Source organism: Papio anubis, chromosome 13, assembly GCF_008728515.1.
Source record: "Papio anubis isolate 15944 chromosome 13, Panubis1.0, whole genome shotgun sequence".
NCBI lineage: Eukaryota > Metazoa > Chordata > Mammalia > Primates > Cercopithecidae > Papio > Papio anubis.
In genome coordinates, this window is record NC_044988.1 from 5,615,418 (window position 1) to 5,627,994 (window position 12,577).

General features: G+C 50.2%; 1 protein-coding gene across 2 annotated transcripts; it reads left to right on the forward strand.

Annotated features, from left to right (window-relative positions):
- The first annotated feature begins 1,024 nt into the window (after nucleotides 1-1,024).
- LOC116269987 (RNA-binding protein Raly) lies at nucleotides 1,025-12,221 on the forward strand. Of its 2 annotated transcripts, XM_031654044.1 has the most exons (9): nucleotides 1,029-1,901; nucleotides 4,079-4,343; nucleotides 5,549-5,621; nucleotides 5,802-5,849; nucleotides 7,855-8,021; nucleotides 8,660-8,773; nucleotides 8,986-9,215; nucleotides 10,468-10,516; nucleotides 11,870-12,221. In XM_031654044.1, the coding sequence occupies exons 2-8, from the start codon at nucleotides 4,088-4,090 to the stop codon at nucleotides 10,510-10,512; spliced, it is 933 nt and encodes a 310-aa protein (XP_031509904.1). In that variant the 5' UTR covers nucleotides 1,029-1,901; nucleotides 4,079-4,087; the 3' UTR covers nucleotides 10,513-10,516; nucleotides 11,870-12,221. The 2 variants fall into 2 exon arrangements, with proteins under 2 accessions (XP_031509905.1, XP_031509904.1); XM_031654045.1 differs by lacking the exon at nucleotides 5,802-5,849 and having other exon boundaries at nucleotides 1,025-1,901.
- The last annotated feature ends 356 nt before the right edge of the window (nucleotides 12,222-12,577 follow it).

Here is a 12,577-nt window from a genome sequence, read left to right on the forward strand (position 1 = left end):
ATAAGCTCTATGTGCACACAGGTCTCTGCTCATCTGACATTGCAGAAGTCTCTAGGAACAAATTTGCTTCTCTCCCTTCCTCCAACCACCAAGAACAGTCCTTCTACCCACCTCTCTTCAGCTCATTGCTAAACCTAGGACCTCTGGGGGCTGCAGACACCTTGCTCTCAATTACACAGCTAATCTGAGAGGCAGAGCTTGGCCCAGGGCAGGAAATAGCTTACCAAGTCAAGTAGCTCCTGCTGAATGGATGTCAATATTTTCTAGAGCTGCCACTCTAAGCTAGGGGGAAGCCTTGAAAAGCATAGCAAGAATTGGGTGGGAGGGATTGAGTTGGTCTGTGGAGGTGGGTATTTGGGTCAAAGATTAGAAAAAGGTATCTGGGACCTCTGCCCCAGTGGTCCTAACCACTTAAGGCAGTCCACAGCTAGACCTTCTCACCACCTCCTGGGACATATGTCCACTCCCTCCCTAATATTGATTGAACACTTACTGTGCCTCAAGTTTTGTCAGGCCTGCCCTGTAACATTTGCAGGGCAGCGTAACAAGAGTACAAATAGAGACCCATGTACCATATGTTTAAACATTTGAAGGTTCTAAGTGAAGCTAATAAATTGTGATGTCCCTAACAACTTGGAATACCATGTCTAAATTTAGAATTCTTGGACTCGTTAGGATTCTGTACCTGAACCTGGCAGTTCAGGGAGACCTAGTCTGGCCCCACCTCCTTTTCATTCCCTTTCCCAATTCTATTCCTCACTTAGAGGAGCCTCATCAACATGTGTGTGGTCACTCAAGCCTTTCCACACCCCCATAGATACCTGTCTCTTTGGGCTGAGGGAGTCCACACAACAGTAGCACATCCTGCGCATCCTGCTTCCAGAGGAGTGTGCAGGGCATGAAAGTGGATAGGGGGCTGTTGAGACGAGGAGCTCAGAGGTTGGGTGCCTAGAGCATGCCATAGGTGAGCATTTCTCCTTTTAACTGCAGACTTCTCACCCAGAGCAGCACTTGCAACCACATACATACACTTCCCAAGTCTCTCCTCTACAGATCAGAAAACTGATGTTCATATGCCATGGCTTCTGGCTGCTGCTCCTTGGCATTATACAGAATGAGTTCCACTCTGACCTTTACCCTCATCTAGAATGGGGCTTGCAGATGGCAGTATTGGAATAAAGAGGTGCAAGCCAGTGTAATTACAAGATCTTGTGAAGGACTTTAGGGTTTGCAAAGTCCTTTTATGTGCATCATTCCAAACCCCAGGGAATGAGAGAAAAGACTGGCAGAGCCAAACCTTAAAAACTTGGCTCGCCAGTCAGGGAGGTGAGTACTGATCTTGTCACAATACCATGAACAGCTGTTCAGCAAATGCTTCCTGCTCAGTGGTGCTTGTGGCTCCCAGTAGAGGTCACTCTGTCTCCATCCACACCCCAGGCTTGGTTGACTCCCTCTAGGCAAAGCAGGTGGCTTCTCCCTGGGCCAAAACTGTAGCTCTTTGAGCTGAACTACCTAGGAGAGAATCATCTGATGCCCATACAGGGGCCCTATTAACTTCTTGTATACCCATGGATAGACAAAGAATTAACCCTTGAATGGCTCGGCATCCATGTGGGAGAGGGATTGTCAGCGAGAACTGTGAGGAATGGCAAGCCCATGGGAACAACAAGCATTGAGCATTTCCTGCCTCGTATGCTATGCACAGCGTGTTATTCTTTGTGTCCCTCACTGCCTAATAAGTGTAGATGAGTGGAACCGCAGGTAAACTAACCAGAGTCTGTCTCTTTCCAAGTCAGTTCCAAAGGTGGAACCAGCCCCTTCATCAGTAGCAGTGATGGGACCCTCTCAGCCCCTTTTCTTTATCTGAGATAATGCACTCCTGACTCCAGTATATCCATTAGGTAAGCCTAACCCCAGGAGCAGTTTCTTCCTAAATTGGGCTCAGGTCCAGCCTATGATTTCCTTGTAAACAGTACCACCTGCTGGTTAGAACATGCCAGCTTCCAGGCAGGGAGGATTTAGGAGAAAAGTCTCTTATCCCCTAGTGGGATAAGAGATACAGATTTATTTTTTCCAGTTCACTGAAAAGAAAATCCCCCAACATATTAGGTAAGTAGGCTGGCAGACTGATGAAAGTTTTTATATATGCTCTTTGGAGTCTTCTATCACCTGAAATGGTCCTAAGGTTAGGTTATTGAGATAGGAGGGTTCCAAAAGGGAGCGGCATCAACCTACACCCATGAGCAGAAGACTGGGCCGGGAACCGCGAATGCCAAGGCTTAACTTAGGCTTTTCCTACTGAAACTGAGCTTCTCTCCTTTTCCCTTTCCCCGTGGTGCCTATGCCTAGCCATAAACTGTGAGGGAAAAATTTGTACAGCCCTTTGGGGTAAAAGACCTGACCAGAATATATAGACAGCAAAGGGTAGGTGCAGTGTTATGTGTAAGCCAAACAGAAAAATATTTGAATGAGTTAGTATTAATATGGGTAACTAAAAAATAAATCTATTAAAAGTAATTCTCAGGTGAATGTGCTGACTTTCTGTGGTATCTAAATTGGCTTTAGCTCTGGGAAGCAAAATGATAAAGTTGAAAGAAATAGACTTTAGGGACGGACTGACCTGAGTTTGAATGCTCCTTACTAGTAAGTTAATGAACTTGTCAATTTCTGGTAAAATATGAGTAATCACGACATTCACTTGTGGGATCTTGGGATTATTCAGTATTGTATGCCACCCTTAACCCACAGTGAGTACTTGGCGAGGCTTTGTATTAGTCCATTCTTGCACTGTTATAAAGAAATACCTGAGATCGGGTAATTTATAATGAAAAGTTTAATTGGCTCACAGTTCTGCAGGCTGTACAGGCCTCTGCTTCTCAGGAGGCCTCAGGAAATTTACAATTGTAGTGGAAGGAGAAGGGGAAGTAGATACGTCTTCATATGGCCAGGGCAGGAGGAAAAGAGACAGTGGGAGGTACTACACTCTTCTAAATAACCAGATCTTACAAGCACTCACTCACTATCACGAGAGGAGCACCGAGGGGGAAATCCATGATTTCAGTCACCATGATCCAGTCACCTCCCACCAGGCCCCACCTCCAACACTGGGGATTACAATTAGACATGAGATTTGGGCACGGACACAAATTCAAACCATATCAGGCTTTTCAAAATGGCTGGTAGCAATCCAGACAGTTCTGTGTCTGGATCAGACTAAGCAGTTTTGTTTTCTTTTCTTTGTTTTATTTTTTTGAGACAGAGTCTCGCTCTGTCACCCAGGCTGGAGTGCAGTGGCACAATCTCAGCTCACTGCAACCTCTGCCTCCCGGGTTCAAGCGATTTTCCTGCCTCAGCCTCCCAAGTGGCTGGGATTATAGGTGCCCGCCACCACGCCTGGCTAATTTTTTGTGTTTTTAGTAGATACAGGGTTTCACCATGTTTGCCAGGCTGGTTTCAAACTCCTGATGCACCTGTCAGGTGATGCACCTGTCTCGGCCTCCAGAGTGCTGGGATTACAGGTGTGAGCCACCACGCCCGGACCCTGCAGTTTTTATCATGTGGTGGTCTAGAGTAAACATCACTTGCAAATACCATGTGACCATGGTTCTACATTGAAGATCTTCAGATTTAGATCCTGAATGGAATAACATTTGAGATGAGCATTAAAGAAGTAGACTTAGAAGAATTAGAGTCAAGCAGATGAGGGGGTCAGATCCCAGCCCTGCCATTCACTAGCATCGTGGCCTCTCTGAATGTGAGATTTCTCCCTTGTAAAATGTTGTGGTTCTGCATATCATGTGAGTACCAAATGAGGGGATATATGTAAAGCACCTGGCATGAGGTCAGCAGCCAGTATGTGGCAACTCTTGGTAACATGACAAGAAAACAAGATGCAGAAACAGGTAAGCTGGATGCTATAAGGGTTAAGGAAGGTAAGAGGCAATTCATTTATCCAGGATATGGGCCGTGGGCAGTCCTTGAGTCCAGCCCAGGGACCCAACTTCACAGATATATGGGCCGTGGGCAGTCCTTGAGCCCAGCCCAGGGACCCAACTTCACAGAGGCTCTCTCTCTTCAGGTAGGCACCATGTCCTTGAAGATGCAGGCAAGCAACGTAACCAACAAGAATGACCCCAAGTCTATCAACTCTCGAGTGTTCATTGGAAACCTCAACACAGCCCTGGTGAAGAAGTCAGATGTGGAGACCATCTTCTCTAAGTATGGCCGTGTGGCCGGCTGTTCTGTGCACAAGGGCTATGCCTTTGTTCAGTACTCCAACGAGCGCCATGCCCGGGCAGCTGTGCTGGGAGAGAATGGGCGGGTGCTGGCCGGGCAGACCCTGGGTAAGCCTCTCTCCACTATATTCTCCTAGTATTCTCTAGAGTAGCTGCTATCACTATCCAGTTCTCAACCCCCTTCTCTGTTTCTCTCACCACTACCACTGCTCTGAGATTTTAGAAATTTATAAGGTATGGTTAAGTAGTTATGAAATTAATCCCTATAGGGAAGAATTTTAGAAGCCTCTGGAAAACACTTCTGACCTATCTCTGCTTTCTCAGAGCTTGTTAGTGACACGCTTTACAGTTCCAGTTAAAATGCAGATTCTCCAGAGAAAGAGACCAGAATGGCCTAGAACAGCCTGTTACACCGGGTACAGATCCCTTAGGTTAGAACCCTTTCTGAGAGCGAGCAGGAGGGTCTGGGAGCACAAGGACAATGCGAATACGCTTACACTTGGCTTTGGTGTCACGTCCATGTGATATGACTATGCTAGTGGTCTCTCTTGAAGTATGTACAGTGTTCATGTTTGTGCATTTACTCCTGTGTACATGTGTATGTTTGAAAAGGGGTATCTATATGTGTTTTTTTCCTGAACAAGAAGTGTATGGATTGACTGAACATATGGAGATATGTGGATGCATACCTTTGTATGTATAGGTGTCGTGTGTGTGTGAGAGAGAATGTATTTGAATGTGTCAGCAGATATGCATATATTTACCAGGTATTTATTGAGACCTTTGCATGTAGTAAGCATTATTCTAGGCATGAAGGTGTTTGGTAGAACATCCATGTGAATGTGCATTGGCTCATTTGCATGTGGGTAGTTGTCTATACTGAGTGTACTTGAGGGTACACATTACCTGTGTGTCTTTCTTACCTGGATATGTGAATGTGTGTGTGAGGGTGGCTCTATGTATGTGTTCCCATGTACTTGAAGTATTATGCATTTACATGAGTGTATTTCAGAATATGTATAGGAATACTCGACGTGTGTGGGGGGGGGGTGGGGGAGGACATGTTTATGAGCGTGTATGGATGGATCTGAAAGTGTACGGACATGTAAACAGGCATATCCATGTGATATCTGGATATGAATCTAATGTTTGATGACTAGATGTGTGAAGACCTTTGTTGGCGCCATCAGTGAGCAGAATCCATGTGTATACCATGTAAGCACATGAATTGCTGTGTGTGTGCATGAGGGTGATGGTTGTGGGCACACTACTGTCATGCTAGCATTCCAACTCTGCCTTCTCCCTCCACACAGACATCAACATGGCTGGAGAGCCTAAGCCTGACAGACCCAAGGGGCTAAAGAGAGCAGCATCTGCCATATACAGGTGGGGCTGTCTGTCTGTCTGTCTGGGTGGGATGGCTCTCTCTTTCCACAGAGGGAGTAAATGCTGGTGTGACAGTGTGCTGAGTCTAGAACTTGGGGAGGTGTTTGGAGATGAGGGCCTGTGGAAAGTGGGCTGAGTGGCCGTCCCTAAGTTCCAGCCCTCTCCCCTTTGTTTCCCCAGTGGCTACATCTTTGACTATGATTACTACCGGGACGACTTCTACGACAGGTGAGCAGGGGAGGGGCGTGCCCAGGCGTGAAACAGCCAAGCTGGAAGAGTCCTGAGAGATTGTTGGTGCAGCCCACTCAGTTCTCCAAATGAGAACCAAAGCCCAGAGGTTTGCCTAGGGTTGCTCCACCAGTCAGTGGCAGAGCTGAGACTGGGGTCCTGTTCTGCAGATACTCAGGCCAGAGCTCCTACTGCCATAGCACACTGTCTACCACGCTAACTACCCTTTTTCCTTTTTGTCCTTGGGTGAGACTCAAGGAGACTGTACAGCCAAGAGCTGTATAAATGTGGCCAGTTGGAATACACAACAGGGTACAGCGCTGGTTGCGGAGAGTTTGAGCCTTTCCCTCTGTGAGGTACCCAAGCAGCTGGTAGGAACCCCAGAGCTCAGTCTAAGCCTCTTGGGTTTATATTTAGAGACAAGAGGCCAGCAGCCGTTTGGAAGTCTGATTAGTCCCTGATGGGCTGTGGCCTACCCTCTACTCCCAAGCCCTACCCAGACTCCAGCCCGGAGGCTGTGGGCTCCCACTACAACAGCACTAGCCACATTCTTGAGTAGAAATCATGGTAGAGACTAACTCAAATCTCTCCTCCTACCTGCTTCTCTCCCTCTGTCCATCTTAGCCCACCCCAGGCAGCCCAAGAAGAACAGTGCCTCTCTGAGCATCAGTCGTCCACCCCGACCCTCACCCCCGACCCCCTGTGAATGGTTTCAGGAGACTGTGTGGTGTAGTGGGAAATATCCTGGGAGTCGGAAGATTTAGGTGCTAATCTCAGCTCTGCCACTGAATGGATTGTGTGACCTTGGGCAAATTCCCTTCCCAGTTTGTGAAATGGGCTTGCACCAAGTCTCTCCAGGCTCCTCCAGCTCTGGGATTCTGTGGTTCAGTGATTCTGACCAAGGCCAGAGCCGTCCCCTCCCCTTGGGGGCAGAAATGCAGGGTCTGGGATTGGATCCATTCCCAGAGACTCTCCATCTGCAGCCATCACCACCTCCAGGGAGGGGCTCCCTGAACAAAGGAGCCCCAAGGAATGGGGCTTTGGCCCAGTGGTGACAGATTTCCTGGCTGTTGTCAGGAAAAATGATATGGAGTATACCCCCTATGGCCGCAATTCCCTGAAAAAGGTGGTAGCAGCAGATGTGGGAAAGACTGCTTCTCAGCCTACTCAGTTTCTGCCTGGTCAGCTGGAAAGGAAGCCCTCCGGGAGAGGGCTGGGAGATGACTTTGGTTGGGAGCAGTGCACAGCCTGGGAGCCTTGGGGGGTCTGATTGAGCTGCCTGACCTTGATACTGTCCCAGGCCCCTGGCCTTTGTCTCTGGAATGGAGCATGAAGGGTGTGGTGATTAAGGAGGTCAAGTAAAGAAAGGGCTTCGACTTCAGTCTTACGCCTCTGAGGTCATGGGCTCGTGAGCTGAGGGTCTCAGTACCCTGACCTTTCATCTATTAACACATTCTAAAGTGTGTTTTTAACCGAATTCTTTCATACTGTACCCTTGGGTGGACACTGAATTTGGGTAGCCGTCCTCATTTGGCATATGGGGAAACTGAGGCTTAGGCAGGCTCCGTTGACCCCCACTCCCATACCTCTTTATTCCTAGCTGGGGATTTGTGCTGCTTTGAGAGTGACAGACTCGGAGCAGAGGTTGGGGTGGCAGTTGACCAAGCGGAAGTCAGGTCATGTAATAGAGCAGGCCTGGCTGTCAGGGGACCCAGGGATGTCTCCTCTTTTGAATGGGGTGTAACCACTACCACCTGCTGCCTTGCCTGCCCTTACTTGGCCTGGATGGTTGGAGAGGTTGTAGTGAGGTCGTGAGGATCCCAACAGCCATCAGGGTCCGGAAAGCCCTTCCTCTTCACTTCAGGGCTAGCTGGGAGCCTGCAGAGTTGTGTTTAGTGCAGGCCTCCCAGCCCCTCACCAGCCACACACATTTGGAGCTGGAGCTGCAATACCTGCCTGGTGGCCACAAGCCATGCTGCAGCCTCTGGCCCATCTGCCCTCACAGGCTCTTCGACTACCGGGGCCGTCTGTCGCCGGTGCCAGTGCCCAGGGCAGTCCCTGTGAAGCGACCCCGGGTCACAGTCCCTTTGGTCCGGCGTGTCAAAACTAACATACCTGTCAAGCTCTTTGCCCGCTCCACAGCCATCACCACCAGCTCAGCCAAGATCAAGTGTGAGTAACTGTATCGTCTTTTTTTTATCATTAGCAAAATAATAGAATGACATTTTTTTACATTGGAAAATAGATAAAAGAAAAAATCTTCCACAATTCAGCTGCTCTGACACAATCACGTATTTTCATGCATTTCTGTGAGGAGACAGCTGTTTTAGGAGGAGGGGGTGGGTTGGGTAGGGTACAGAGGGTCCAGTGCTGGATATGGTGCCCAGTGAAGAAATGATGCCATCTTTCCTCTAGGAAGGATAAGGACGGGTCTACACAGGCCCACTACTCCACATTCACTCTGGTACACACATACTGCTTAACTAAGCACGCAGGAATTCAGATTGCAGAAGACATGTTCTTACTCAGGTGCGCACAGAAGAGCACACCACACATACACACCTGTGCTCCTGTCTTTCCTGGGTCCCTTTCAGAGTTGAGATATCGGGAGAAAAGAAAGCCAGGTTCAGAAGTGTTCACTGTCATTGTAGGGATGGATGCCAGGTAGTCTAAGGAGGAGGCCTTTTCCCTGAGTAGGGAAAAAAATAATAATAACTGCTTTCCTGGTTGAAAGAACAGGGCTGAGGTTTTGTGCTACTGTCAAGCCTCCAGCCCCATAGATGACAGCCCTGTCCCCCCTCCACTCCCAGTAAAGAGCAGTGAGCTGCAGGCCATCAAGACGGAGCTGACACAGATCAAGTCCAATATCGATGCCCTGCTGAGCCGCTTGGAGCAGATCGCTGCGGAGCAAAAGGCCAATCCAGGTCAGCCTCTGAGGATTCTCACCTACCTCCGCGACCAGGGCACAGGGCAGAGCATGGGGAAATAATACATGGGAGAGAGGAGCTAGGGTGGCCCTGCAGATCCCGAGCCACCTGCACTCACCATGCTGAGGCCAGCTTCTGCTAAGGTGCTGCCCTAGACAGCTGCCCCAGGCTGAGTTTTATTCTCCCCTCCTCCTCCCCTTCCCCTCAAGATGGCAAGAAGAAGGGTGATGGAGGTGGTGCCAGCGGCGGTGGTGGTGGCGGTGGCGGTGGCGGCAGCGGTGGCGGCGGTGGCGGTGGCGGCGGTGGTGGCGGTAGCGGCAGCCGGCCACCAGCCCCCCAAGAGAACACGACTTCTGAGGCAGGCCTGCCCCAGGGAGAAGCACGGACCCGAGATGACGGCGATGAGGAGGGGCTGCTGACACACAGCGAGGAAGAGCTGGTGAGGGCCTGGCCAGGGGCACGACTGGGACTTGACTGCGCTCCTATTCTCAGGAGACCAACAGGGCAACGGGCAGCCTGAGCTGGTTGCCCTCATTGTGAACTTCCTCTTCTCTCCTTCCCAGGGGTTCTAACGGTCCTGGGGGAAAGAGGGAAGAATGAGCAGGGGGCACTTGCCTATCTCAGACACCATCAGAAGTCCCACTGAGGCCTAGGGCAGACCTCCCCTAAGTGCAGGTGCATTCTGGCCTCCGGTTTCCACATGAGTTGGAGAAGGGGAGATTTGGACATAAGAGAGCCTGCAGAGCTTCAGAGCAGGGCTGGGGTGGCTTGTGGAGGCCACACCCAGGAGGTGGGTGTCACCTTCACATGAGGATTTTCTAAAAGCCGTTGCTGCTCAAGCACGAAGCAAAAGCTGTCTCATAAGGGAGTGAGCTCCCCACCTATTACTAGAACTATTCAGGCTGAGGGCGGGAGGCCATTTGACAAGGAGCTTATGTTGAATGGGAGGGTAGACCAAACTCTGAGTCTGTGGGATATGGGTTGTGTACTTGCTGCTCATTTACTTAATGAACTCTCATTGAGCACCAAGACCCAGACCACACTCTCTAACTTCACATAACCTTAACAAGAGCCCTGTACTATGCAGAGTATTCTGTTCCCACATTTTACCCTGTGAGGAAACCGAGACTCAAAGACTGAGTGGCGTGCTTAGGGAATCAGCTCATAGGGACTGAACCAGGGTTGGAGTCTAGACTGACTTGCTGGGTCTGCAGCTTTCTCCTTTTCAGCACTGCTAGGTTCTATCATGAGAACAGATGGGCTCATGGCCGTGACAGTTAGGAGGTCTGCCTTATGCCCAACTCATCTCTCAGTATAGCCTGATCCTTCATCTTATTTGCTCAGGCATAGCAGTGTCCATAAAGGCCCTAACAAAGACTTAGATGCCTCCAGAGATGGGGAGCTCACCAGTCTATAAGGCTTTCAGCCTTCTCCAATGCAGGCTGTCTATGCACAGAAATGGGGCTCCTGCGACTCCCAGAACACCCTTCACTCCTCAGACCACCCTCACAAGCTTCCAAGCCAGCTTTGTTGGCTGGTCCCATAGTCATTCCCCTTGGCTGTTCCTGCCTCTTCTGACTGTGTCCTCTAGATGCTCTCTGGACCCTGAAGTTTTTCTGGACAGATGGCTCAGGGCAGGACTCAGAGCTGCAGTGAGTGATGTGTGGTCTCTCTTACCTCCTCCCTATCAGGAACACAGCCAGGACACAGACGCGGATGATGGGGCCTTGCAGTAAGCAGGTACAGGGGTCCTGTCCTGATGGGCAGAGGGTGGGGAAGCAGTGAAGTGGAGGTTGTTGCTTTTTCCCTGGATTGTGCAGGAAGTGTCATGAAGCATACCTGGCCTGATAGCACTGACTGTGCCCAAGAATGAAGTCCCTTCCATATCTAGCTGTCCCATCACACCCCTTCATTCCTAGGGCTTGCCATGCTGGGGAAGCAGGTGCTGTAGATGGGCCAGCTGGGCCCGCCTAGCAACGGTTCCTTCCCTCAGCACACTCAGCCGTGTTGCCTGTCTCTGCCCTTGAGGAGCTCCTAGTCTGGTAGAGGAAGATATGAGCCATTACCACCTAGTGTGAGCAGGATAACAATAGAGCGAGGCCAGGTCATGGAAGAGATGATGTGTAGCTGAGCCTGCTAGTGATTGAGGGAGCAATGTTCCACACCAAGGGAATGGCCTTAGCCGTACAGAGCTGTGACAGTCTTTGGTATGTGGTGAGGCCAAGAGCCTCCTGTGGCTGCAGTGCCCGGCTAGTTGGTATAGGACTCTGCTTAGCATCAGAGGGTGATTGTGAAGGACCGTATGTGTCAGGCTTAGGGGCTGGGATTTGATTCTTTCATGGGGAGGAAATGCCCTGTATGACAGGAGCTACACCTGCTTTCTCTGAGTTCATCTTCAGTCCCACAAGCTGATGATTGTACCAATATAATAGATGTGGAAACAGACACTAACGGGGGCAGGGAGATAAGGTAGTAATTGGTGGAGCCTGGATTTCAGCCCAGTGGTGTTAGGCTTCAAAGCCCACTCTCTGGCCACTGTTTACCATCTACTCTGCCCTACCTTGAAGGAAAGCCAGGACACCCCTAGCTCTGCCTACTCTCTGACCCATTCCTTTGGGGTGCCTTGGGTGGAGAAAGGTCTCAAACACCAGTGTTCCCAGGGAGGTGTCTGGATAGATGACACATTTATGCTGTAGTAAGGAATCCCACCAGCAAAGGCCCCAAGAAGAACTTTAGAAAATTCTACATATGCTGCAGTCTTCTTTTGGAACTTCTTGGTTTGTTTTGTCTGGAATGCAAACAAACCTCCATATCCAGCCATCCTGTTACACCCGTTTGTGCCTGATGCTTGCCAAAGCTTGTTAAAATAGTTCACAGGTGAGTTAACATGGGCTCAGGTGAGGAAATGGAGGTTCAAAGAGCAGGTGAGACTTGCCCAAGGTTACATGGCCAGGAAATTTTGAGGCCACAGCCAGAGTGTAAGAGTATCTCTGTCTCCAGACTTCATTCTATCCTTTCTTCCCTACCCCTGTTATTAGCACCAGGGTCTCTTCCTCTCGGCCTTAGTCTCTTCTTTGTTTCTCTCTCTCTCAGCCTGACAGGAGCAATGGCCACCAGCAGGTGAAGGGCATCGCTGCCCCAGGCCTCAAGCCGGGCACCCAACCCTGGATGCCACCCCCCAGCGGGTACCAGAGGAAAGCTGGCAGCAGGTGCCTCCTCCCCCAACGCATCCCAGCCAGTGCCATATCCTCTGCAGGTGGAGTTACTGGCCTACTCCTTCCCCATGAGCCCTCCCTGTCTGCACTGCCCAGGCCAGAGGGTAGAGCACAGGAGTTTCCCCACACTGCCTCCCCTCCCCAGGACACTCCCAGGCTTGGGTTTTTTCTATAGGTTTGGCGGGGGGCCACAGGGAGGGGACCCTGACAATAAAGAGATTGGATCCCAACCTGCTCTGAGATGGGATGATTTGTGTTTTCTCATGAAGATATCCCAGCCCTTCTGCCCACCAAAAAGCTGGTCTGGGGTGCCTAATACTGATCCATCTGGACCTTAGTGTCCTCGGTGGTGATTAAAATGGCCAGTGGGGCCACTGGGGAGGGTTGGATATGCTGGCCCAGGAGCAGCTTGCTGGCTGAAGCGTCAAGCAGTTGTGACCCACTTGGTTTACCCCATAGTAAGTCAAGACCTTATCTCTTTCCCCGGCTTCTAAGTCTGGTCTTTCCAAGCTCTTAAAAGGATTCTGGAGTCTGCCACTATGTACCTTCTCTCTTCTGGCTGAGGACACTGTAATTTTTTCACTTG